At 39.7% G+C, this 27,394-nt stretch overlaps 2 protein-coding genes across 3 annotated transcripts in view; one reads left to right on the forward strand and one right to left on the reverse strand.

The window, feature by feature from the left end:
* The window catches only part of LAMB1 (laminin subunit beta 1), a 66,176-nt gene extending 65,472 nt beyond the window's left edge, over nucleotides 1–704 (forward strand). The window contains exons 31-32 of the mRNA XM_029918696.1: nucleotides 26–225; nucleotides 412–704. Of these exons, the coding sequence (XP_029774556.1) occupies nucleotides 26–225; nucleotides 412–548 (337 nt within the window). The 3' untranslated portion in view covers nucleotides 549–704. The remainder of the gene's footprint in view (nucleotides 1–25; nucleotides 226–411) is intronic.
* A 1,884-nt stretch (nucleotides 705–2,588) lies between these two features.
* DLD (dihydrolipoamide dehydrogenase) overlaps nucleotides 2,589–27,394 on the reverse strand; it is a 30,350-nt gene continuing 5,544 nt past the window's right edge. Inside the window, exons 1-13 of one of the 2 annotated variants that reach the window (XM_029927089.1) lie at nucleotides 26,015–26,104; nucleotides 23,619–23,698; nucleotides 23,065–23,133; nucleotides 22,435–22,504; nucleotides 20,707–20,807; nucleotides 19,781–19,924; nucleotides 19,281–19,382; nucleotides 6,171–6,361; nucleotides 5,568–5,738; nucleotides 5,061–5,250; nucleotides 4,334–4,471; nucleotides 3,408–3,497; nucleotides 2,589–3,313 (exon numbers count right to left, since the gene is read on the reverse strand). In XM_029927089.1, the coding sequence (XP_029782949.1) occupies nucleotides 3,248–3,313; nucleotides 3,408–3,497; nucleotides 4,334–4,471; nucleotides 5,061–5,250; nucleotides 5,568–5,738; nucleotides 6,171–6,361; nucleotides 19,281–19,382; nucleotides 19,781–19,924; nucleotides 20,707–20,807; nucleotides 22,435–22,474 (1,233 nt within the window). In that variant the 5' untranslated portion in view covers nucleotides 22,475–22,504; nucleotides 23,065–23,133; nucleotides 23,619–23,698; nucleotides 26,015–26,104 and the 3' untranslated portion in view covers nucleotides 2,589–3,247. Of the gene's footprint in view, nucleotides 3,314–3,407; nucleotides 3,498–4,333; nucleotides 4,472–5,060; nucleotides 5,251–5,567; nucleotides 5,739–6,170; nucleotides 6,362–19,280; nucleotides 19,383–19,780; nucleotides 19,925–20,706; nucleotides 20,808–22,434; nucleotides 22,505–23,064; nucleotides 23,134–23,618; nucleotides 23,699–26,014; nucleotides 26,105–27,394 lie in introns of those variants that run through there. The other variant, XM_029927082.1, reaches the window with a different exon arrangement.

Raw genomic sequence — 27,394 nt, forward strand, 5'->3', positions numbered from 1 at the left:
ACTTACACCACGCTTTTAATGTCAGGTCACATTTATCACCTCTTTGTATCTCAATCAAACTACAGGCTCTGGACGGGGAAGTTGATGAGAAGTATAAGAAAGTAGAAAAATTAATTGCCCAAAAAACTGAAGAGTCAGCTGATGCCAGAAGGAAAGCTGAAATACTACAAAATGAAGCAAAAACACTTTTGGCTCAAGCCAACAGCAAGCTGCAGCTCCTGAAAGGTAGGGCTTAGGCTGGTGCTTCCGGACGTATTTGAAGGGGGGGCGGGGGAAGACATCCATGGGTGGGTTCTGTTTAAAAGGTACAAATCTATTCACTTCGTCTTGGGCCTTATGGGCCAAAATGACGACTTTTAGATTGAGGTCATCCTAGGAAAAGTTGCTCAGACTTTTTTTTATCTCCTACAGATTTAGAAAGAAAATATGAGGACAATCAAAAATATTTAGAGGATAAAGCTCAAGAATTAGTAAGACTGGAAGGAGAAGTCCGTTCACTCCTCAAGGATATCAGCCAGAAAGTTGCTGTTTACAGCACCTGCTTGTAACCAAGGACAAAGGGCTGTAAGGTGACCAAAGTAAAATAGCTGCATTTTAAAAACTGACTTAATGATCTTCAAAATTAAAACTCATTACCTATTTAATGTTTTTAATCACATTTTGTATGGAGTTTAAATAAAGTGCAGTGCTTTTGTATAAACCTATATTTAGTCTAATTCTTACAGCGTTACTTTTACTGATTTCGTGTTCATGAATCCCTTTAACCAGGAATCTTTTCAATGTACAGATGGATTTATAAACAAGCCACCTGCCTTTCTGGGACCCTGTTTTGTCTGTAACCAGACTGTCATCTGTTTGCTACGTCAATATGCTCCACAAAGCTACCCTGAAATCCCCTCCCCGTGGGACTCCCTAGTGGAGGGAAGGAGAAAGGCCACCGCCTAGGCCACCCTCACCATGTCAACGGCTGCTCAGTCAATCCAATCTCCAAAACTCCTCTAAATACCTCGTGGTCTGGGGAAGAGAACAAAAAAGCAATTTTTAGAAAATGAGGGTAAATTGTGGCTTTTAAGTGTCAGCAATCCTGGCCCTATGCTCGGTGGTGAGGGGAAGGTTTAACTTGTATGGAGCCGGATATAAACACGGTCCCGAACAGGGCGCGGTACAAAATGGTGCTGGGATAGCTCACCGTTATGTCGTTCTTTATTAGATTTCACACACTAAAGATCCTCCGCTGCAGTGTACAGGTGAGGCCAAAACCACCACGGAAGGACATTCCACAGGATAAAGAACCGGACCTGTGTCAACTTCATGGCCGAGTCAGCTGGGTAACAGGCCAGGCGCTGAGTGGCTTTCTCGCACATTCTCGTTAGAGCAAGGCCCTGGCCGTCCACCACCGCCAGCCACCCACACAACACAGCTGCGTCTGAAGCTAGGCCTGAACAGAAGCTATGTAAACAAACATAATCCAAACAGCAAAGCAACTTCCTCCCTCAAGGCAGACATTTTTATTTAGGTAGAGATCCCAATACCTAGCAAAGTGGTCTCACCTCACCATCTACTAGGGCCAACTGTTTTAATGTTTACTACTAAAGAGCTCACTTTGAAAGCATTCATTTTAATCAGCCCAATGAACTGGACAACTGAGTAAATACTAAGTGAGTATTTAAAATTCGTTTTATACCCCTAACTTCGTTCCCGCGTAGATATATGTAACCATTTTGTTTCTTCAGCTAGGACTTCATGTTAGATTGTATTTCACTATTCCCTAATTAGAAACTTTTTTCCTAGAGGAGGGGACATCTTTTGAAGTATAAATAAACTAGCACTGCACATAATAGTGGGATTTGAGATTCTAAAAGACAGAGGTCATTTCCAATAATGGCAAAATAGCATATACCAGGCCAACCCTGAACAAAATTTTAAAAGTAAAGGTTCTGGAAAACAACCCGAAGCAGGCAGAAGGTACAAAGAACAGCACTGGGTGAAATTCCCATTCTTAATGGCTTTTCACTTGAGGGAAGGTCCCTGGAAGTGGCAACTTGGGCAGAAGCCAACTTTTACTGGTTAAGGAATCAGGTGAACTGAGTGTGGGTTAATGAGAACTGAAATATGATTCTTAATTATTAAATGGACTTTTGCAATATTTTAAATTTATTTTGAGAAATGGCTAACATTTCTCAATTTTTCTATTTTTGAAGAAAAAAAAATCAAAGATTTTAAGTAATCTCTACACCCAGTGTGAGGCTCGAACTCACAACCATGAGGTCGAGAGTCACATGCTTTGCCAGCCAGGCACCACAAACACAACTTCAGAGCACGACATAAAGAAACCGTCATTTACCCAGGCCAGGATACATGGAAAGCCATAGAAGACAGCAGCTTAAATATTTCTGGATGCTGTCTCCAAACCTATATGCTTCATATACAGTTGGAATCACTAACACAGGTGAAAGGGTAAAAACCTTTACCCAGTGTGGTAAAGAGAGATCCAGGCTTCTAAAAGGAATAATAGAGAAATAAGAATATACACTAGAGGTAGTTCTAGAAGAAGTAGGACCCTCCTGATATCCATTCAAAACAACCAGTAAGTATTTAAGACTGTTTATTTCTGTATTTTCATTCCCTGCTGTAGTACATTTGAGTCCTCATTTAACATTTGAATTTCACACATATACCTCCTTAATTTGGATAACTAACTATAGACCTCAATGGATCCTTAAAAATTTAAACATTCTACTCTAAACTGTAAGAATTTAGGGATTAAATAAAAACAAGTGAGAGACCATTTATTTACATCAGTTTGGTTTATACATATTTCAATCTTATTCTAAGGACTGTTTCCAATATGAAAACCAAGTTTAAAATAACTTGATTACCTTGCTTCAAACACAGCTGGTTCAGATCCTACACCTCCAGCTCCATCCATGTAAGTAAATCCAACTTCACCAGAGCAGAGATAAGAGCTACATGACATAAATTTAGTGAAGGTGAATCTTTCAGAAACCGCATGAAAACATGGGTTGAAGAAAATGTTCCAGAAAGCTACCGTAAGTAGCTTCTTCCTGCAATTTAATGCGCTGCAACAAAATATTAAGTTTATGTAAAATAGATGAGATTATTCCATTCCATCCAAACATTTCATAATTCAATCCTAGAAATTCTTGGAGCTGTGACCATTTCCTGTTCAGAAATGTGACCTCTACAAAAGCTCCCAGGAGATGTCAGAAAAATACAATCTTCTATTTTAAAAGTTGATTGATTTGCCAAATGATGCAGCCAAGTTTGCTTCTCTAAATGCTTCTGACAAGGTCTGCAAGGGAAGAAATTTAAAATTACAAAGCAAATATTTGTGGGTGAGACAAACAGCTAGGTAGCCATGAATTTGGCAAGCTGCTGGTAATTACCGGGTGTGCGTGGCAGACTCTAGCTATATCTTCACAGGACGCTCCGTACTCCAACGCAAGAGCAGCTTCGTTTACCATCTCACCAGCACCCTGTAAAATAATAAACCCCTAAGTCCTGGTCTTCTCACAGCAAAAATGACCAGCTAACAGGAGTTGCTGTTAGAGCAGTTAGACAACTGCCTCTGGTCAGGAAAAGCTTTGCAGAGAAGAGGGCACAGACGGTCGATGCCTATCACTCACTACCTCAAGCACTCAGGCCTTGTGCTTCGTTCCATGTATTCACTTCAGAAATGGTAACATTGACTCCTACCTCCCAGAACTGGGAAAATATAGGTTACTAGTATCTTCAGAGAAATGTATTGCAGAGTGTCCTACCCCCACGATTATGCTGGACACCCCGGGGGAGGCCATACTGCAGATTCAGTGGGAGGAAAGGCCTCCCTCAGAGGCACCGTGTGAGCTGAGGCTTTGGAGGAGCAGCTCGTGCAAAGCCCTGGAGGCCCAGCACTCCAGGCAAGGGGCTCTACCCTGGCAACACTGGCCTGTTAACCTGAGAGAAGGCCCACGAGACGGAATCAATGAGCAAAATGCAGGAGTGAGAAAACATGAGGTTAAAAGGCTGACAGGACCAGATTGAGTGGGGCCTTGGGTGTAACAGCCCAAAGTGGAAAACGACCACCAGAGGGTGTTAAGCAGGCCCAGGGCCTGGTGTGGGTTTTAAAGGGATAACCTGAGATGCGGTGTGGAAGAATGATGATGTGACGGGCATGACTGTGAGTGCTGCCGGGAGCCTGGTCAGTAACCACACACTACTGCTGGCTGGTAAATAGAAACCGCAGGATGTAGAGAGCAGGTGGTTTTAAATTCATCTACACAGCAACACTTTCCGGAAGTCACAACACGATGTGGGGTCTTACTATACTCACTGGCCCGAGAATATGTGCTCCCAGTACCCGGTCCGTGGATTTCTGTCCCAGAATCTTCACGAGGCCATCTGTGTCGGCATTGGTCTTCGCCCTGCTGTTGGCAGCAAAAGGGAACTTCCCGACTTTGTACTCGATGCCCTGGGAGAGACAGAAAGAACCCACGTTAGCTCTGAAACAACGCCCTCCCTCTGGTGGAATCATCTATCATTTGTTCAGAAAGTAAACCCAGGAAGGCAATTCTTCAGAGCATGTTGAAAGCAAGACCAAGGCCGCTTGCTAACAAGACCCAGTTTGGGTGCAAACGGCAGTCTATCTGGGGATGATGTTTCAAGGGAAATTAAAAAGCTCTGGAATTACTAGCTTTGGAATACAGGCAAGTGAATGATCTCCTTTATGCTACTAACAAAGGAAAAAGTATAGAAGCTACAATGTTGTACATAATTTTAAAACACATTACTGCCTAATAAAATGATTCTCAGCCACTAGGGTCTCAAACTCGGTCCATACACTAGAGTAAAACTACCATCGCATTCAGAGTAACTTCCTCTTCCTGGGCGCCCGGGTGGCTCAGTCGGTTAAGTGTCCAATGTTGGCTCAAGTCCTAATCTCGTGTAAATTCAAGCCCTGCATCGGGCTTCTCGCTGACAGGGTGGAGCCTGCTTGGGATTCTCTCTCTGCCCCTCTCCCACTCCCTTTGCCATCTCTCTCAGAATAAACAAAGCATTACCTCTTCCTTCAACTGCTCTTCTGATTTGCCAACCCAAGCAACTTCAGGGTGCGTGTAAATCACCGAGGGGACGCAGTTGTAGTCAATGTGCACCGCGCCACCAGCCATTCCTTCAACACAGATAATCCCTTCATCCTCCGCTTTGTGAGCCAGCATCGGACCAGCAACCACATCACCAATAGCATAGATACTACCGCACAGATGGAGAGAAACATGGTGAGCCTCTGCCGGCACGGATGCTCATCTGCAGTTATGCCATGGAACCAAATCCAAGTTTCTAGTTATTAAGTAACCAATAAACACATAAAATACAGCCCTTCATAAATCCGGGAGTTCAGGTTCTAATCTTCAGGTAATGAGAAATTCCATTATTTTTGTTTCCACAAAGAAGTTTACCATTCTCCCCAAAGCCAATGACATGTTTTAGGCCTGGCAAAGGCCATATTTTCAAAACTGTTTGAAATAAATTAAAAAACTTCTGAAAATGCAAACAGTTCTCCAACTTACTTTGGAATTTTAGTTTGGAATCTGGTATTGACTGGAATTCTACCTCTAGGATCTAGTTCAATTCCAAGCTCTTCTAGGCCCAAATTCTGAGTAAAAGGTCGTCGGCCAATGCAAACCAAGAGCACATCGCAGGTGATGACTTCAGCTTTACCACCAGAAGCACCTTCGATACTGGACAGTGAACAGTGTAGGACTATTAAACACACATCAACATAAAAGACTGACAGAAATTTAAGACCAGACAGTTCTCAAGGGTTGCAGACAATTCTAACACACAGGAGTCCATGAAAAGATGTACACATCCCTTGGAGGTCTATCAATAGTAAGCATTCTGCATGTATCTAAAAATACTGAGTTTCAAAGAAAATCGAGAATTTATTTCTGAATGTATACTGTGAGAAAGCACATTACAGTGAGAACAATGGGTTAATTTTTTAGCATCAACTTAATCATGAATTTCAATGAACTGATTTAATAAGCAATATGGAGTTATACTAAGCAATAAGATGGCCCCGCGTTCTAACCAAATATGATTCTGAAAAAGTATTTTTCTTAAGCACATAGATAAGGAAATCACATCAAAACCAAATGTAGCATACTTACGAAACATCAATTTTTCCATCTGACTTCTTGGTAGCACCAGTAACTTTTGTATTCAATTTAAATTTAAATCCTTGTTTTTGAAGGATGCGTTGAAAGTTTTTAGAGATCTCCATATCAATTCCAACTCCACCAACATGACCTAAAAACTCAACTGCTGTCACATCTGCACCAAGTCTTTGCCACACTGAACCCTGTAATTTTTTAAAGTCATAAAAGTATTTACTAAAGCATCTTAACTCATTTATTGTCAGATATTTTCTTTTGTTATTTTGTTCCTATTAGAAGCTCTGAGCTTTAACATTAACACCGTAGCAAACATAGTTCATAGATTAATCCGTTTATGCCTTCAACATTAATTGAGCACCTACTATCATCTAGGCACACATCAGTGACCAACACGTCACCCCCAGGGATCTTATATTCTGGTAGGGAAGGCAGATGAAGCAAAATTCACAGAGGATAGCAACGTGCTCAGAGAGAAATAAAGGGGCAAACAACGGGGTCACTGGGGAAAGCTGCCCTGGGAGCAACGTGTGCACAAAGACTTGAGAGGGAGTGGGCTCTACGGGAACTGGCTGGTGCAGGAGCAGCGGAATAAGTGGGAAAGCAGGTCCCGAGGGAGAAGAAAACGCCTCTTACTGCTTCCAATTACTGATGTCTGTAAAATATTAAACTGACTCCATATTTTCTCAATAGAAACATTTACTTTTTTATTCAAATTATAATTTAAGCAGAATGCTGGTTTTTCTTTTAACAATTATCACTTTGAATACCTATTTGTGAAATAGGTAAGATGAATATAATTTTACAGCATTAAATAAACTATGAAAAACTATGAATATATTCTTTGCAAGAATTTGTATCAAAATCATCTGGTAATTTAAAATTCACCATTAAGAAGTATTACCTTTCCAATTAGGTTTATGCATTCACTTTTAAAGTTTCATGAGTTTTTGGACAGTTAACTAAAGGCAATACAGTGACACTAAAAATCCAACCACAAGCATATACAAAAATTAAGCCCAAGATTATAAAACTTATGGAAGAAAACACAGGAAAGGACCTTTGTGACCTTGAGTTAGGCTCACACACCGCCAACAAGCACAATCCATGAAAGAAAAACAAAAGATAAAAGACTAAATCAAAATTTAAAATTTCTCCTCCCTAAAAGTTAATATTAAGAATACACAAAAGCCCCAGACTGAGAAAAAAATATGTGTAGGACATCTATCTGATAAAGAATTTATATCCTTTGCACAAAGATCTCTCAAAATTCAATAAAACAAAGACATTTAAATGCCACAGAAGACAATACACAGATGGCAAGGAAGCACATTGAAAAGATGCTCAGTGTTCTAAGCCACTGGAGAAAGGCAAACGAAACCCCTGAGGCACTAGTGCACAACTGCTGGCACAGCTCAGTGCAGAAAGCAAGGCCACCGCCAGCGGTGAGGAGACGGAGCAGTGGATGCACCGCCAGAGTCCGCATGAAAGGCCAGCTGCGCCACACCGCTGCCCAGAAGGCCAGACACGGAATTACCGCTGGACCCGGCAATTCTGCTCCTAGGTTCATGTGCGAGCCAAGTGAAAGTCCGTGTCCAGACAAGAACCTGTACACAGATGGCCGCGGAAGTGAAACAGTATCAAAGTAGAAACAAGCCCAATGTTCATCAACTGATGCGTGGATAAACAAGACGTAAGACGGCCACAGAATGGAATACTTGGTATAAAGAGTTCTCAAGTATGCGGCGCCTGGCTGGCTCAGTCGGTTGAGCATCCGACTTCGGCTCAGGTCATGATCTCACAAATCATGGGTTCAAGCCCTACATCGGCTCTGTGCTGACAGCTCAGAGGCTGGAGCCTGCTTCACATTCTGTACCTCCCTCTCTCTCTGCCCCTCCCCAACTTGCACTGTGTGTCTCAGTCTCTGTCTCTCTAAAACAAACATTAAAAACAAAGTTATCAAGTATACAGAAACCTTGAGAACATTATGCGAAGTGAAGAAGCCACAGATATAAATGGCACATATTGTACAAATCCCATTTAAATGAAAAGTCCAGAATAGGCAATGCCAGAGTCACAGAAAGTAGGTTAGTGATCTCCAGTGCCTGGGAGAAGTGAGGAATATGGTCACTGCAAGCGGACACAGGGTTTCCTTCTGAGGTGACGAAAATGCTTGGGAATTAAGACAGCAGTGACAAACGCACAACTATGTGAACATCCTAAAAATCACTAAATTGTATGCTTTAAATGGGTAAAGGATACACAGACTATCACAATAAAGGTATTAAAAAAATACTTCTCTGAACCTCAATCACACAGAAATAGTATCAAACCAACGCTGTACACCTGAAACTAGTACTATGTCAATTATACTTCAACAAAAAAATTTAGAACATGTGTGATATGTATATAGGATTATTATTCAGCTACAAAAGAAAAAAACCCTGACATTTCCAACAACAAGAAACAGTAAGAACATGGGAAATAATACACATCATCTTGAGGTCTATAATTCAAAGTAGTGGACAGGGAGCATAGCGAGCTAGACAAATGCCTTACTCTTATGCCTTACTCTTCAGGAAAACGGATTTTGAAATCCTTCAAGACAGGAGAACTCCAAAGGTATCTACCAGATATTAGATGTTAGAGCTTACTGGATGCTAGGTACTGTATTGTTTTATAGATTACTACTTTACTAAATCCCAACAATAATCCCATAAGGCAGTTATTCTTACTAAAATGGGGGTTTAGGGGCGCCTGGGTGGCTCAGTCGGTTAAGCGTCCGACTTGGGCTCAGGTCATGATCTCACAGTCTGTGGGTTCGAGCCCTGCATTGGGCTCTGTGCTGACAGCTAGCTCAGAGCCTGGAGCCTGTCTTCCAATTCTGCATATCCCTCTCTCTCTGACCCTCCCCTGCTCATGCTCTCTCTCAAAAGTAAATAAAACATTAAAAAATATTTAAATAAATAAATAAAATGGGAGTTTATATGATGAATAACTAGTTCTGAGAGGTTCATTAATTTAACAAAGACATACAGTCATTAACAAGCAGAGCTAAAATTCAATTTTATATCTGATTCTAAAACTCTGTATTAAAGTGGAATGGAAAAAGGTAAACTATGAAAAAATAAAAATATAGGCACATGAGGGGCGCCTGGGTGGCTCAGTCGGTTGAGCCTCCGGCTTCGGCTCAGGTCAGATCTCACATTCGTGGGTTCGAGCCCCGCGTCAGGCTCTGTGCTGACAGCTAGCTCAGAGCCTGGAGCCTGCTTCCGGTTCTGTGTCTCCTTCTCTCTCTGCCCTTCCCCCTCTCATGCTCTGTCTCTCTCTGTATCAAAAATAAATAAAACATTAAAAAAAAATTTAAAAACAAAAATATATAGGCACATGAATAATCTTTATGATAAGGAGGTAAGTATGACTATACCATAAGTTATTTCTAATAAGTTTAAAAACACATTTGTGAATATAGTCAATATAGTCAATATATTTGTCAATATAGTAACACCTGAAATATGAAGATATCTGAAATAACCCAAGACTTGTAAAAATACCCCAAAGCAAAAGTACTGAAATGAAAGACAGAAGTACTGCTTCAGATACTAAACAACAAAAGAAAGTAAGCCTATTTTTTCTTGCTTGTTTTATCCACCCATGAGAACAATTTTCAAAATGGAGTGAATAGAAAAAATATTAAGATAAGAAAACTAGTCATTTTTTTTTATAAGTTAACTCTCCAGTCAAATCAAATCATAATGTGATAAAAGAGACACTGTCAGTAAACTCTGGGAACTTAATCAGCATAAGGGAACTGTCAATAAACAGTGCCAGACAGGCAATATATTGCCTAATATTTTGCAAAGTGAAAAGAACAGATTCTGAAATCTATTTCAGATGTCAATCCCTGCTAAATACTAAAAGAGATTATTAAACAGCTGGTTTGAAAATCCCTAGATACTACCAAGTGTTCCAAATAGGTCGTGTAAACCATTTTCTAAAGGCTTTTCTGGACTGGATAATAATGTAAGATATTTTTATTAACAGCAAAGTTTTCAAAAAAAAATCTCATATCCTATAAATGTGACAGATCAATGGCGATTCAAATACATTTATAAACAGGTTAAGAAGTGTACAGTCAGATGGCTTTCTATACTTCACACTGACATGAATGGCACCATAGATGGGTTCATTAACCAATTTAGACAAATCAGATGATGCACCACATGCCTCAGTCAACACGCTTCCCAATTTACATATGGCCAAAAAAAGCAGTTAAGTGTAAAGATGAGAAAATCAAGAAAGAGGAAAAGTCTAGAATAAAGGTACAAGTGAACATTAAAGCAAAGATAAAGATTCACAATCCTTGATTTAAGTTTATTTATTTCAATTTAAAAAAATCAGAATTCCTCAGGCAAAAGATGTGAAGGTTTCAACAAACTACAAACTTGATAGTCTTTAAAAAAAAGAAAAATAACTAAACTGATCTTAAAGGAAGTTAAAAATACATTACATATCAGAATCCAGAATATAATGATTAGTTTTATTTCTTTTAAGTTTACTTTGAGAGGCCGGGGAGGGGTGGGGGGACGACGGACAGAGAGAATCCATGCTGTAGAACCCAACATGGGGCTTGGTCCCATGTGAGATCATGACCTGAGTCACCAAAGAGTTAGATGGACACTTAACCGACCGAGCCACCCAGGCAGCCATATTATGCTTAGTTCTGAACACCATTTACAACTGATCCTGACAGACCAGAGTGGATCAGAAGGATGGCAACAAAATAACGGATCCAGCACCCACAAGTCCCAGGCAAGAAGCATTAAGAAAAGCAATTGAGATTCAATATGAATGATACTCAGCCTTCAAGGACCTTATAATCCTCTACTAAAGACAGACATAAACAAATAAATGCAATATACTGTTAATTAGTGGGCAATACAAAGACACAGACATACCAAAGACTCAAACACAGAAAGACTTGTACTTTCTCAGAAAAAAAGAGTCTTCACTTAAAAAAAAAAAAAAAAAAGTAAGCTGACTTCTGAAAGGTATTTGTTATATTAACCAATGTTTACTCAGCATTAATAATAAAAGTTAACATAGGAGGACTTATTTCGTATCAGCTACTATGGAACAGCCATGATCTCTGCCCTCGTGCAGTTTATGATTTAACGAAAGAGACACAAACGAAGCAGACGTATCAGTGATGTGACAGCAAATCTGTAGCAGGCACAGGTGCAAGGGAACACTGAGCAAGGGCACGTGGGGCACAGTGCATGTGGGGCAGTGGAGGAAGGCACCGAGTGCGGAGACCGGCAGAGAGAAGACAGCTTCTGAACAGAGGGCCTAGAGTGAAAACAAAGAGCATGGCTTATTCAGAAACTGGTATTTCGCTCTCCCTGAACATAGTCTGAGAGGGAGAGCGCCTAGAAACTCGGCTGCAGATCTGAGCCAGTGCCACATCCTAGCCTTTCAACAATAGTAAAGACTTTGGATTTATCCTAAGGGCTATAGTTAGGGAAGGAGTTTTAGCAGAGAAGGGACAGGATTACATCTGTGTTGTAGAGGACTTCAGGCCCTCTGGGAGATTAGATTAGCAATGCTGCTGGCCTGAACGGGAATCTAAGGAGACCTGTGAAAAGGTGGCCATATTCGTGACATCTAGGACTTGTAGTTTCCCATTAGGATCCAGTGACTCAGTTTGAGGCACGATGGCAGAGAAGTCATGTGTCATTCCCAAACTTCCTGCTCCAGCCTCTGGAGGTATGGTAGCATGATTCACTGTGATAAGAAATACTAAGAAAGAAACAGGTTTGGTTTTGTTTATTGGGGGGGGGGGGGAAATGAGGGAAAAGAGGGAGAGAAGAGTTAAGTTATAAACGTACTGAAATGAGTGTCTGTGGGACCTACAGGCAGAGGTGCTAGTTGACACTTAGATATAAACGTCCAGAAGTGTCCAAGCAGCAGAACAGGAGGACCCTGAATTTACCTCCCACAGACACACGGAACCTACACCCACACATACGGCAATCCTTCCTAAAGAGTGGAGGACAGACTCAACAGCTTCCATACAACAAAGGGTAGAGGGACTACACAGAGGACAAGAGCCTGAGACACGGTAATGACGGGAAACTGACCCCAACGGTCCAACTGCAGTAGGGAGAGACAGCACTGAGGAACCACATGCAAATTCACCCACCGGGGTCACAACCTAACACCTCACGATCATTTAAATAGAAGACAGACTATAAAAGTGAAGACAACTCATTTACTAACTGCACAGCATGGGCTACATGGTGGAGGAACTGCTGGAGATGGAGACACTGACAGCCCCCTTCACCTTGGCAGTGCAGACAGGAGCGGGACCAGGCACTCTAGCTCTGGAGCTCTGACTCAGCGAGCCCTGAGCTCCCAGCCCACACCCACCATAGCTCCAGCTGTCTCAGCACAACACCCACGAGGAAATCCCCAGCCTGTGCCCACTACAACTCCGTCTCCAGCTGTCTTCCCAAGGCAACATGGGTGCAAAGCACCCTGGGCACCCCCACCCATTTGGCCAGGGTGCTGCAGCTGGCGCCCACCCCAGCTCCAGCCATCCCACCAGGGTAGCCCAGCACAGAGAATCCCAGGACCTGTCAGGCCACATCGGATTCAGCTCCAGCTGTTAGGGTGGCCCAGGTGCAAAGCAGCCCAAGATGCCCCCGTCTGTGCCTACTCTAGCTCCAGCCAGAAAGCCAAAGCCATCGGGCACACAGAGTCTACCTGGGAAAAGTCCTATACAAGGCCACTCCTTCGAGAATGGGGGAGGTAGCCTTTCACCTAATTCACAGAAACAAACACAGAAAGCCAAGTAAAATGAGGAGACAGAGGAATATGCTCCAACAAAAGAACAAAAGGAAACAGCACAAAACAAACTAGAGATAAGTAATCTATTTGATAAGGAGTTCAAAGTAAGGGTCATAAAGGTGCCCATAGGACTAGAAAGAAGAGGATGAACTCAGTGCAGTCTTCAACAAAGTGATAGAAAACATGAAAAGAACGGATCAGAGTTAAGGAATACATTAACTGAAGTGAAAAATACACCAGAAGGAGTCAGTGGTGGATTGCGGTTGCAGGAGACCAGTTCAGTGATCTGGAAGACTGGAGAGTAGAAAGCACCCAAGCTGAGCAGCAAAAAATAAATAAATACATAATTTATTAATTTAAAGATGAGGAAAGGATAAAGGACCCCTGGGACATCAAGTGAAAAAACATTTACATTACAGGGCTCTGGGAGAAGAAACCGCAAAAAACTTGGCAGAAGTTTTTTGGCAGAAAACTTATTTGAAAAAATTATAGCTGAAAATTTGTCTAAACAGACATTCATGTCCAGGAAGCAAGAGAGCCCTAAACAAAAATGAACCCAAAGAGGTCTACACTACAACACGTAATCATTAAAATGGCAGAGACTAAAGATAAAGAGAGAATCTTAAAAGCAGCGAGAGAAAAGCAACTAGTTCCACAGCAAGGAAACCCCGCAGGCCAGCAAGGAGTGGCGGGATATATTCTAAGTGCTAATGAGACAAAACCTACACCCAAGTATCCTCTACCCAGCAAGGCTGCCACTCAGAACAGGAGGAGAGACACAGTTTCCCAGACAAAGAAAAGTTAAAGAGGTTCCTCACCAATGAACCAGTTGGCCTTACAGAAAATGGTAAAGGGACCTCTTTAAGGAAAAAAGACCATACCTGGAAGAAATTATGACACGAAAAAATTTCACTCATAAAAACATAGTAGAGGTAGTAGTTCAATCACTTACAAAGAAAAGTTAAAAGACAAACGTATTTATTTTATAAATAAAATATTAGTTAAGGGGACTCCATTAGAAAATGTAAAATAGAACAGCATGCACATAAAACATAAAAGTGGGCAGGAAAAACGCAGTCTTTTTAGAAGGTGCTCAAACTTACGTGCCCATCTGCTTGCCACAGACGGCTACATACTTCGGATGCTATCTACGAACCTCACAGTAACCACACACCAAAAACCTGTTACAGACACACAAAAAACTGAGAGAAAGCCAAGCATAACAATCACAAGGAAAAAGAGCAAGAGAAGAAAGGAACAGAAAAACTACAAAAACAATAAGGAAACAAGTAGCTAAAGGCAATGACTACATACCTATCAATAATGACTTTAAATGTAAATAATCTAAATGCTCCAATAAAAAGACATGGCTGACAGAATGGATAAAAAAATGAGATCCATCTATATGCTGCCTACAAGAGACTTGCTTCAGAAAATACAGACCAAAAGGAAAGGGATGGAAAAAGATATTCCATGCAAATGGAAGGCAAAAAAAAAAAAAAAAAAAAAAAAAAAAGGCCAGGGTATCAACACTTACATTAGATGAAACAAACTTCAAAATAAATAAAAATTGTAATGAGACAAGGGCATTGCATAATGACAAAGGAATCAATCCAACAAGAGGATGTAACAGTTATATATGCACCCAATATTGAAACACCTAAATGTATAAACAGACATACATAGAAAAAATGATGTAATACATGAACAGTAGGGGACACCCAACTTGCATCAATGGAGAAAATCGAGCAGAAAGTCAGTAAGGAAACCGTCTTTCAACAAGACAGTAGACTAGATGGACACTCCATCCAAGAACAACAGAATACATATTCTTTTCAAGTGTAAATGTAGCATTCTCCAGGACAGGCCAACAAAAAGGTCTTCCCAAACTGAAAATTAAAATCAGGGGAGCCAGGTGGCTCAGTTGGTTAAGCATCCCACTTCAGCTCAGGTCATGATCTCAGAGTACATGAGTTCAAGTCCCACATTGGGCGCGGTGCTGACAGCTCAGAGCCTGGAGCCCGCTTTGGATTCTGTGTCTTCCTTCTTTTCTCTTTTCTCTCTCTTCTCTCTCTCTCTCCTGCTTCAGATTCGGTGTCTTCCTTCTCTCTCTCTCTCTCTCTCTCTCTCTCTCTGCCCCTCCCTCGTTTGAGCTCTTTCTCTCAAAAATGATTTAAAAAAAAAAAAAAAAAAGATGATTCACCATGATGAAGTTAGGCTTATTCTGGGGATGGTCCAATATCCTCAAGTCAATCCATGTGACACACCACATTAACCAAATAAACGAAAGATGAAAATTGGTATGATCATCCCAATAGATGCAGAAAAAAATTCTGACAAAATTCAACATCTGCTCATGATAAAAACTCTTACAGGGAATTCAGAGGGAACATACTGTTGGGAGCCATTTCTGAACTCCCTAAATTGAGAATACTCCTTGTGAGGTTAAGGCGAGTTTTGCACAGCCTCCCGCCATCAGATGGTGACCAATGTCTAACCCCCAACTCAATTATTTTTTGAGCATGGATCCCCAAGGCACCTTGCTGATTAGATTGGGAGTGGCTTGTCTTATTCTAAAATATGTATATCACATCTTGTGAAGGAACTTATTATAGAAATTTCTTCTTTTGTGATTAATTTTCTTCTCTTGTGATACTACATTTCCTGAGAAACTTGTTTTACTTCCCCTCAAGAAATCAGGCTATTAACCCCTGCTCACAAAGAACTAACTTTTGCCTTTGCTATGCTAAAAACATTGCCTTGTATTTGAATGCTGAAGATACCTTCCTTCCCCATGTGATAAGCATCTAAATCACCTACATCAATCACTATTGATAAAGATTATGCATGAGTCTTCTACCAATCTATGTTCTGGGAAATTTTTATATAACAAAGAAATTTGTCATCAGAAATCATTGTCTAAGGCAACCACCACTTCTGTGCTGGGCCCCAAACATTTTTTTTTTTTTTTTTTACCATAAATAAAGCTGACTCTCAGTGCAGAGATGCCTGCCTGTTGATCAGAAAGAAACTCATGGCTGTCTCATCCCTCCCCCTTTCGCCGACACCATCCATCCTTCAGGGAGCTCTGGACCTGCTGGAGCTGGACTCAAGCAACATACCTCAACATAATAAAGGCCAAATATGACAAAGCCACAGATAACATCATACTCGATAGTAAAAACCTGAGAGCTTTTCCACTAAGATCAGGAACACGACAAGGATGGCCACTGTCACCACTTTCATCCCAGCCACAGCAACCAGACAAGAAATAAAAGGTGTCCAAACTGGTAAGAAAGAAGTAAAACTCCCATCTGAGGATGACGTAATACTATACACAGAAAACCCTAATGATTCCACTCAATGGAATAAATGGATTCAGTGAAGATGCAGCATATAAAATCGATATATACTAATTGGTTACATTTCTATACATTAATAACAAAGTGGAAGAAAGAGAAATTAAAATAATTCCATTTCCAGTTGCACTAAAAAGAATGAAATACCTAAGAATAAACTTAACTAAGAAGGTGAAAGATGTATACTCTGCAAATTTTTAAAAACTGATGAAAGACATACCATGCTCATAGACTCTACAAAAAGATTCAATGCAATCCTATCAAAATACCAAAAGTTAATCTTCACAGAACTAAAATAATATTAAAATTTGTATGGAACCACAAAAGACTCATAACTACCAAAGCAATCTTGAGAAATAAGAACAAAGCTGTAAGTAACACAATCCCAGATTTCAAGATATACTACAAAAATATAATAAAAAGTATATTAATGTCACACAAAAGAGACACACAGATCAATGGAACAAATCAGGAAGACCAGAAATAAACCTATGTTTCTATGGTCTATGATAAAGGGAAGAAGAACATGCAACAGGGAAAAGACAGTCTCTTTAATAAACGGTGCTGGGAAAACGGGACGGTCACAGGTCAAAGAATGAGCCTGGACCACTTTCTTACACCATACACAAAAATAAACTCAAGATGGACTCAAGACCTAATGTAAGAAGACCTAAAACTTCCTAGCAGAAAACAGGTATTAGTCTCTCTGACATAAGCTTTAGCAACACTTTTCTAGATCTGTCTCCTCAGGCATGTGAAACAAAAGCGAAACTAAACAATGGGACTACTCCAAGACGAACAGCTTTTGCACAGCAAAGGAAACCATGAACAAAACAAAAAGGCAATCTACTAAATGGGGGAAGAAATTTACAAATGATATATCCTACAAGGGGTTAATATCCGAAATATAGAAGGAACTTAACACAACTCTACATCAAAAGTACAAATAATCCAATTAAAAAATAGGCAGAGGACCTAAAAAGACACTTTTCCAAAGACATATGGATGGCCAAAGACACATGAAAAGATGCTCAACGTTACTAACGATCAGAAAAATGCAAATCAGGGGCACCTGGATGGCTCAGTCGGTTAAGCTTCCAACTTCAGCTCAGGTCATGATCTCAGGGTTCGTGAGTTTAAGCCCCACATCAGTCTCTGTGCTGACAGCTCAGAGCCTGGAGCCTGCTTCAAATTCTGTGACTTCCTCTCTGTCCCTCCCCAGCTCACGTGCTTTCTCTCAAAAATAAACAAACATTAAAAAAAAGAAAAATGCAAATCAAAATCACAATGAGATGCCACCTTATACCTGTCAGAACGGCTAGTATTGAAAAGTGACAAATAACAACTGTTGGTGTGGATGTGGAGAAAAAGGAACCCTCAGGCACTGCTGGTGGGAATGTAAATTGGTGCAGCCACTGTAGAAAAACACTACAGAAGTACCTCAAAAAAATTAAAAATACCATACGATCCAGTAATCCACTACTGGGTATTTACCCAAAGAAAATGTAAATGCTAATTCAAAAAGATACATGCACCCCTATGTTTACTGCAGCACATTTACAACAGCCTAGATATGGATAATGTCCACTGGCCAATGAATGGATAAAAGATGCAGTTATATATACAATGGAACACTATTCAGCTTTGAAAAAGAATGGACTTTTCCCATTGTGACAACACGGATGGACAAAAAATGAATTATGCTAGGTGAAATAAGTCAGATAAATACCATATGATTTCACTTATATGTGGAATCAAAAAACAAAAAAACACCGTAAAAAAGACCATAAATACAGAGAACTGGGGGTTGCCAGAGGGCAGGGGAGTGGAAGAATGGGCAAAATGGGTGAAGGAGTGGGAGGTCCTAGCTTCCAATAATAGAATGAGGAGCCGTGGGGATAAACGGTACAGCATGGGAAATAGTACAGCCAGAAGTACTGTAACGGTGTCACACAGCACGAGATGACAGCTGCCTCCGTGCTGGGCACGGCACAATATACAGAACTGTGGGGGCACTAGGTGTACACCTGAAACTCAAGTAACGGTGTATGTCGACTATACTTCAATTTAAAAAGAAGAGCAGAGAGCTGAATTTAACCAGGACCAGAGTTTTGCCAGCAGTTTTGATGGAACAAGGAGGAAAAAGGGGACTCAAGAAGAGTGACTAATGTGAAGGACTACGGAATCTAAGTGGATCAGGAAAGTAATCAAGACAGGACATGAAGAGAGCAAAAACACAGAGGGACCTAAGGACTTAGAGCACCTCATAAACCACCAGCATATATGAGAAAACCTGAGTAAAAGAGCAAAGGAGGTTCTTGTTAGAGAATAAAATGTTTGAATTTGTGATTTCAGCAGTAAAGCAGTTCTTAGTGCTATCAAGGTACAACGGCCCTGGGAAAGGACACCTCAAAATGGAGAGAAGTTGTCCCTGGTGCTACAGGAAAGTTGCCAGATGGAAGGAAGGGAGAACGAGGCAGGCAGAAAAGCATGAACAGCAAGGTACAAGATATTCCACATAGTCTTATGAAACTTAAGAGAGATTGAGAAAAGGATGGAGAGGGAAGAGACAGATCACGGAAGTCACATCTGAAATGCAACTGCTCAAGATGAGAACTGTCTTCTGAAGGACTGAAGGGCAATCCTATTTTTTTAAAAATCAGTTCTAGGAAACAGAAAGGGTAGAAGATACAGGGAAGCAGATTTCAAAATAAAAGAGAATGTTCTAATGACTAATGATTATAGAAATTGGTTGTCTTAAAAATGACTCATTACTAGAAGTGTTTAAGCAAAACTCAATGTTGATCTGCCTGCAATGCTGTAAAAAGAATCAAACAGGAGACCATTAAGTTCCTTCCAACTCCACGAAGGCAGTAAGAGAAGAAACCGCATCACTTACCAATTCTACACCTATTACTCCTGCACCAATGACAACCATCCTTTCTGGAACTTTTTTCAAAGATAAAGCCCCTGTAGATGACACTATTGTATCTTCATCGATCTATAATAAAATATATACAATGAAAATTATTTGGAAAAACCTACTGATTTATAAATGAACTCACAAAACATACTAAGACATTTATTTGTTTTGAGGTATCTATTATTTCTATCCTTAACTCAATTTTAATAAATTCCACTAAAAATGCTCACTTAAAATTTTACCATTCGGTATTTCAAAACAAAATGGTCAATTTTAACTTCATAATGAATTAAAGTCTATCTTAATACGAAATGTTCTATTTCTGTTCAAAATCACTGAGGAATAAAGACAGTTTCCCAAAGCTGAATGTCAAAATATGGTATTTCAGTTAGAAACTTCCCAAAGTTCATAAATAGCATGAATAGTTTATAAAACGTCTTTCTGAAGGAAGATTAGAGCAGTTGTAAAAAGCATACCGTGATTCCAGGAAAAGGAGTAACTTCTGAACCTGTAGCTATAAGAATGTTCTTTGTATCAACAACCTGAGTGCTGCCATCGGCTTTTGTAGCGGTGACCTGATTTTTGCCCGTTATCTTTCCATATCCATTCACATGAACAACCTTTAATAAAATAATATTTATAGATTCAAAAAGTTTAAAATGATTCGCAATTAAAAAAACATGATTACTGGGAGAAAAAGGTTCTCTATTAAATAATACACCCATTGGGGTGCCTGGGTGGCTCAGTCAGTTGCGTGTCCAGCTTCTGCTCAGGTCATGACCTCATGGTCACTGGGTTCAAGCCCCATGTGAGGCTCTGTGCTGACAGCTCGGAGCCTGGAGCCTGTTTCAGATTCTGCATCTCTCTTTGTCTCTCCCCAGCACACTCTTTCTCAAGAATAAACATTTGGAAAAAAAAAAAAAAAAAAAAAAGGATTTAAAAACTAACACACCCAGTACAAAATGCCTCCTTACTTACAAAGTAAGGTTATGCATGGAGCAGCAAAAAATTTGTTATATATGTCACAGAAATCTATTTCAGGTTAGCACACAATTCTAAATTAAATAAATATCCCCAGCAGGGAAAAACAAAAATCAGGGTGCCTGGGTGGCTCAGTCAGTTAAATGACCGACTTCAGCTCAGGTCATGATCTCATAGTTCATGGGTTCAAGCCCTAAGTCAGGCTCTGTGCAGACAGCTCAGAACATGGAGCCTGCTCCGGGTTCTATGTCCCCCTCACCCCTTACTCCTTCCGCACTTGCGCTGTCTCTGTCAAAAATAAAATTAAAAAAATAAGAGTAAATAACCCCAAGCACCAAGTTCTAAGGGCATCACTCCAGCATAAAGTAATGTTTCATGTGTACGTAAGATAAAGTAGGCATCTGCACATTAACACACTGACCTTATTCTGTTTGAATAAGTGGGCAATTCCACCAGTTAAAGCTTTTACTGCTGTATTCTTCTGCTCCATCATCTTCTCTAAATTCAAGCGAACTTCCGACACTGTAATTTGTTAAATAAATCTTTAAACCTTAGCTAAATTCTTGAAGCAATGTGACATTTTTCACTAATCAGGTCTGGAAAATTTCAGCTTAATGCTTACAGAACTGTAAGAAAGGCAGTGTTAAAACTTTTCATGTAGTAACTGCTGTAATAATCATAGCTTGCAAACAGGCCAACAGCAACACATCACAATAAATAAAACTTATCAAACACTGTAAAAAGTCCACCTTTGGGTAAAATGCAGTCCCAAACACACATTACATCCCACTGTGGCAACATACTCATTCTCCAAGCACTTTATGAGGATTATAAGTCTGGATGAGAATTAATCAGAGATGGCAAAGCAAAACATCAGCTGAAATTTTAAATATAAACAATTTCATGAAACAAAAACAAAAATACTCATCTAAAAACTTTAAATGTAGAAACTTAATGTAAAAGAGTTTAACCAACTGGATTTAATCCCTCATTCAGGGGCACCTGGATGGCTCAGTCTGTGAAGCATCTGACTTCAGCTCAGGTCATAATCTCATGGTTTGTGGGTTCAAGCCTGGTGCTGGGCTCCACACGGGGAGGCTGTTTGCAATTCTCTATGATACTCCACCACTTGCATGTACTTTCTCTCTCTCTCAAAATAAATAAATAAACTTAAAAAAAACCCTCATTTAACTCAATTCTGAAGCAATAATATACGAAAATAAAGCAGCTCAACTCCACAGAACTTCAGAAGACGGAGATCTTAGCCAGTTCACACATGCAACCAGCCCATATCTCAGAGATGAGGAAACAGAGACCCTGAGAGATGATTTACCTGAGGTCACAGAGCTAGAACAGGAAACTTTTGCCTATAATGAAGGTCTCTTGCCTAAGCCTGTTTCTTCTTTCCTGAGTCAGGAAAGTGGGTTTTGATGCTACCTTTAATCTACTTTGATATGTTTGCTTTAGTGAGTATACATCAGCTCTATCCTCACTGGATTGCCTACTACGGCCCATTCTTTCAGAAACTACTGCAGCAAATGAAGGAAAAATGATTACCCCTCCACACCCACTGGCACGTTTAAGCTCTTCTGAGAACAGACTACCCTTCTGGATGTATCTGTCAATAACTGGCGAGAAAGGATGAAATGAAAACAACCCAAAAAGAATGGCAGGAGACAAGATATACCAAATTAAAATGAAACATCCTCCTTTCACACTGGGCTGCATTCCGCACTCTCCTTTGCTCCTGCCACTACCAACTTAGGCAGACCTTTCTTCCTTCCTTCCACGTTATCTGCCCACAGCACTCAGGAATCCAGTGCCAATGCCCCACCCCAAGATCTCCAGGTTTCAGGGAAATTAAAACTGACTCTTCGTCCATACATACACACATACAAACACACACACACACACACACACACACACACACAGCAGACTTCATACAAAAGTTTCAAAGGAATAGCAGATATCATAGTCGAAATCTGGATTTAAGCCTTAAGTAAATTTCTCTACATTTAGTATCTTTTTTTTTAACTCTTTCCTCAATGAAACATGTATTATACACTCATTAGACATACAGAAGTCTTTAGCCAGAAGAGTCAAATCAAGTATGGCTGGTAATATTGCTAAATATGAAAGGTGTACTTACTTTCAATTCCTCTCGATGCAAAATCTTTTCCATGGGCCATATGGTAATAATGGGAGTTATTTAATAAAGCCTAAATAGACAAAATGATCAAATGTTATTAAGACTACATACAATAAAAATACGCTTAAGGACATCCCCTACATGCAACAGTACAAAAAACTACAATTCAGTTTCTGTTCTTATGTAATTAACCTAAGTCAAATAATAATGACATAATGTTCAGCAAGCAGGAATGAAAAACAAAACATCTTCACTTTCTTTAAAAGCAAAGGATTAAGTACACTCTTCAGGAGCAGGTGAAAAGGGTAGTCATGTCTACATCCATAAAGCACCTAAAAGAGGAATTTACTACCTATGAGCTGTTTGTTAGTAAAGAACTAAAGAGAAAACACAGAACATCAGAGTCTGTCTGAATGGAAAGGCTAAGGTATCCCAAGACAAAGAAGCAATTTCAGGATGGATGGTAGACTGGCAACAGCACTGCTTAAGCTTTACCAAGAAGAACATGTTTTTTTATCAACCCCGGCTATTTTTTAGTAAGTCTATGAGTCTAATATTCTAGTCTTAAGACACCCTTCTAGTTGATGGCTAACGAAAGAAACCTTTGCACTGTACGAAACACACACTCACCTTAGAAGGAATACAACCAACATTCAAGCACGTGCCACCAAGTGTTTCATTTTTCTCAACGCAGACTGTCTACAACCAAAGGAAATATTATTTAACTGCATATAACCTGCAGTGTTTCAGTTCACTAATATTCCCATTTATCTGCCTTAATTCTTCTACAAGTAACTGAAGCTGTGTTTGTGAGAATGAAATATAGAGTCCCTTAAAATTTCTCATCTGGGTAACACTAAATGCAGACTAACCCAAAAGTGAATTATCCTAAAGGACATCTTTGTTTAACATTACCAAACACATGCTTTGAGTTCTAGTACCGTAGCTTCCAAAGTGGAATTCGAAGCCAAACATACGAGGTATTGTGGGGAGCTGGGAATGAGGGACTTCATTTCACGAGACTACCGCCACTGAGTAACCCTCTCCATTCACCCCAGGCCTAAACAGAAGTATGGAGTAAAAAGATTACCTACCGCTATTATTTATATGCAAAGTATTTTGTGAATATGATCAACTCTGACCAAATAAAAATAAATCAACACCTCGTTTGATCTGAACCTTACCTTGAAGCCCAACTGGGCAGCTTTAATAGCGGCAACATACCCTCCAGGACCAGAACCTATCACTGTTACATCAGCATCGACTACAATAAAAGCAAATTGATGTAAACAGTAAATTGCTTAATACTGACCAAAAATAGTACATTAAAAAAACAAACAAAAAATGTGATCCTTTAAATCTCCAAGAAAGTACAAAGAACTAGCATTTTCTACACAGTACTATTTTATTCCTAGGTATTTAATGTTCTTTGATGCCAACTAAAACTGGCATTTTTAAATTTAACATTCTATTCATTACAGCATATGGAAATACAACGGAGTCCTACATCCACTGTATCCACTGACCTTGCTAAATTCCACATCATTTTACTTAGTAATAAGACAGGCTTTCAGTGACCCTAGGGGATACATCTGTATGAGGGAGAAACTTTAGAAGCTGACACACTTTGCTTCAAATCTCAGCTCTAACATGTATTAGTTGTGTAACCCAGTGTCTTAATTTTTCTGTCATAAAGGAGTAATAACACTGCCTTAAATGACTGTTAGGATTAAATTTTGTAATATACCTTAGTACTGTCAATAAATTTAAAAACGATTCCACCCTTTTCAGGTACAGGGAGAAATATCAGCTTCCCCGTAATAGATGGCAAACATGTTTTGAACTTTACTTGAATACTGATAAATTTCATAGAGTTTATGATAACAGGCTATCCAGAACATTAAATGAACTACTCTGGACATTTGCCATACAAAGTCAGAAAACTGGAAATTAACTTTGATCAGCAGCCTTAGTAATATAACAACTATAATACAAATGGAAAAGGAAGTCCAATTACTCCTGCTGTTTTTGAGCCAACTTCAAATAAAACTACACGGGCTTTAAAGAGTTAGGAACAGTCTCCCTTCTCCTCCCCCTCCACTGTCCTTACAACCCCAAGCATTTAGCAGTTTACAACACATTTTCACATCTATTATCCTGTTTGATTCTCAGAACTTCCTATGGAGAAGATAAGGATGGCATTTAACTGACATTTCACAGAGAAGAAACACTGGGTGCAGAGAGGTCAATTAACGTGCCCAAGGTCATCTAGCAAGTGTGTGTCAGAGACAAAATTTAAGCTTTTTGTCTCTATTGCCAATGGCCATTCCATTACTCAACAGTATGAACTAAAACCGTAAGAGCAACATTCCAGCTTTATAATTATTAGATATCTAATCTCAGGAGAGAAATTTAACTTGCTTCACTTCATCTTCAGTTTCTCTAACTGCAAAATAAAGACCACAAATAACCTACTTCATAGGGTCTTAATACAAAATAAAGTATGTAAATAGTTTAGCACAGAACTTGGAGCGTACATAATTAGTATCTGCGATACGGTAGTTATATTCTGACCTCTGAAGATGGCAATTTTAATTTCTGGTCGTCCCTTCCTCAAGAAAACACTTACCCCCACCAAAGGATGAGAATGCTAGGATCATCAAAAAACTTTAGCAAGACTGAAAAGAAACACAGAACCTGTGTCTTGAAAGATAACTAAGAAGTTGTCCAACCCACAAAATCTAAGAATCTTCCCCACTGAATAATAAAAGTACTGATTCTCCTTGGTTATATCAGATGATAATGAGAATTACTCAGTACATGAAAAAATATATATAGCCAGATGAATACACGAAAAAATTACTGCTGCAATTTTCACTGATGCACTTGCGCTCTTTGGCTGGCTGCACTAGTTCCCTGATTCGTGTTCAGAATTAAGTACATAATAAAGTGTGTATCTATTTTCAAGTTTTGAACCAAATGATAGTGTACACAATATTCTTTAATTTGTGTTCTTTTAATTCACAATGAAATACAAGCTACAAAAAAAAGGTTTCTTTGCTGAATTTTTAACTTCTTTTCTGATTAAAATATTATGTGTATTGAATAAATTTAAACACAGAAAAGCCACAAAAATTGAGTTTCATTTCCCAACATGCTCTTAGAATTTTAACTATACAAAATATCAAAAGTTAAAACAGTTCGCTCCTCACTGAAGATATTAGATGTACTGTTCCATCAGAACACCACTCAAGTGCTAGAGAACACAAAAAAGAATGGAAAAAGAAAATTCTTTCTCTAAGATCAGTCATCTGAGACTGTAGGAGGGTGTAATCCAGTGACAAACCTTCAAAAACAAGCCAGTATTTAGGGGATGTCTGCAATTGACACCGAAATGTGTCAAAAGAGTAAGGTGGGCTGACGGATGGCTAAATGGATGAACAGATATGTGACAACTTAAGTACAGTAAAACATCAGCGGAAGAAGCTGCGCGTGTTCACTGGAGAATTTTTACAACTCTTCTAAACGTTTGAGATTTTTCATAATGAAATGTTGGAAAGACAAACCAAGTGGCTCTCACCTAGACAATGGCTGCACACAGGTGAAAAGCTGACAACACACGGCTCTGACTCACCGCTCCCTTGTCCAAAAGCATTTCTCAATTGGATTCCCACATGCAGTTTTAAAAACCAGGATACAGACAAATAGTTAAATAAAATACATTAAGGAATACTTGATGGATAATTTTAGAAAATTAGCTCCAACCTTTAAGAGTGAAAAAGAAAAACCAAACAGGACACACAAATCAGTTTCATGGGAGAAAGAGAAGTTACAAGAATGGCAGAAGACAGCCACATAGCAATCGGCATTCTGGTGGCGGTGAACCATCAGGAGAAAGCTACCAGGCTGATGACTTAAAAAATACTGGTGTACAATTAGGCAGGACAGACTTCAACAGACATGACAATTAATGCCATGAAATGAAATGAAGGAGAACAAGCAGGAAAAGGTGTTCTACAAATGTTACTTATTAAATCACCGTGAGGAAAATAAGTACACTATGTCATCAAGGCTACCACTGAAGTACAGGTGTCGAGTTACAAATCAATGATAATCATCAAAAAGTGCAAGATGTGTATTAAGGAGTCACTCTGCAAGAACATCTACCGTTTGGGGAATTTACTCTGTGCCAGGCGGTGAGCTGAGTCCTTCATGTCGTCTTAATTTAAGCCTCCTTATGTCTCCATGACACACTTATCAGATCTCCATTTCCCAGAGAGAAACTAAGGCTGAGAGTGACTAGATGACTTGCATAAGGTTGCACAAGTTAAGTGATGCAGCCAGGGTTCAAAGCCGGATCTTTCCATTCAGAAGCCTCCACTCCCACACCTGTCTGTCCTCATGTCCTGCAGAACACTCAGATGGCCCCATCGTCTCCAGGGCAATCAGGAACTCCCAACAAAAATGACAAAAAGTTCCTTTGTTAACATAACGAAACCAACAAATACTTATGAACACCTACCCATGAGGAAATCACCTCCTTCAGTACCCTGACACTACAGATAGGGAAAACAGGCACATTTTAAAATATACACAAATCAAGACTATTTTTAAAAATAAAAAAAGAGGGAGGTGCCTAGGTGGCTCAGTAGGTTGAGCGTCTAACTTCAGCTCAGGTCATGATCTCGTGGTTTATGAGTTCAAGCCCCATGTTGGGCTCTGTGCTGACATCTCAGAGCCTGGAGCCTGCTTCAAATTCCGTGTCTCCCTTTCTCTCTCTCTGCCCCTCCCCAGCTTGTACTCTGTCCAAAAATAAGTGAGACATTAAAAAAAATTAGTAATTTAAAAAGGGATGAGATCTCATAAGGCAGTAATTGTTAATTACCAAGGTTACTAACTGAGTATAAGAGCCACTTGGTAAGGTTTATTTGTTTTGGGGGATGGAGGGGCCTTTCTTAAA

This window comes from Suricata suricatta, chromosome 2, assembly GCF_006229205.1.
Source record: "Suricata suricatta isolate VVHF042 chromosome 2, meerkat_22Aug2017_6uvM2_HiC, whole genome shotgun sequence".
NCBI classification, from domain to species: Eukaryota; Metazoa; Chordata; class Mammalia; order Carnivora; family Herpestidae; genus Suricata; species Suricata suricatta.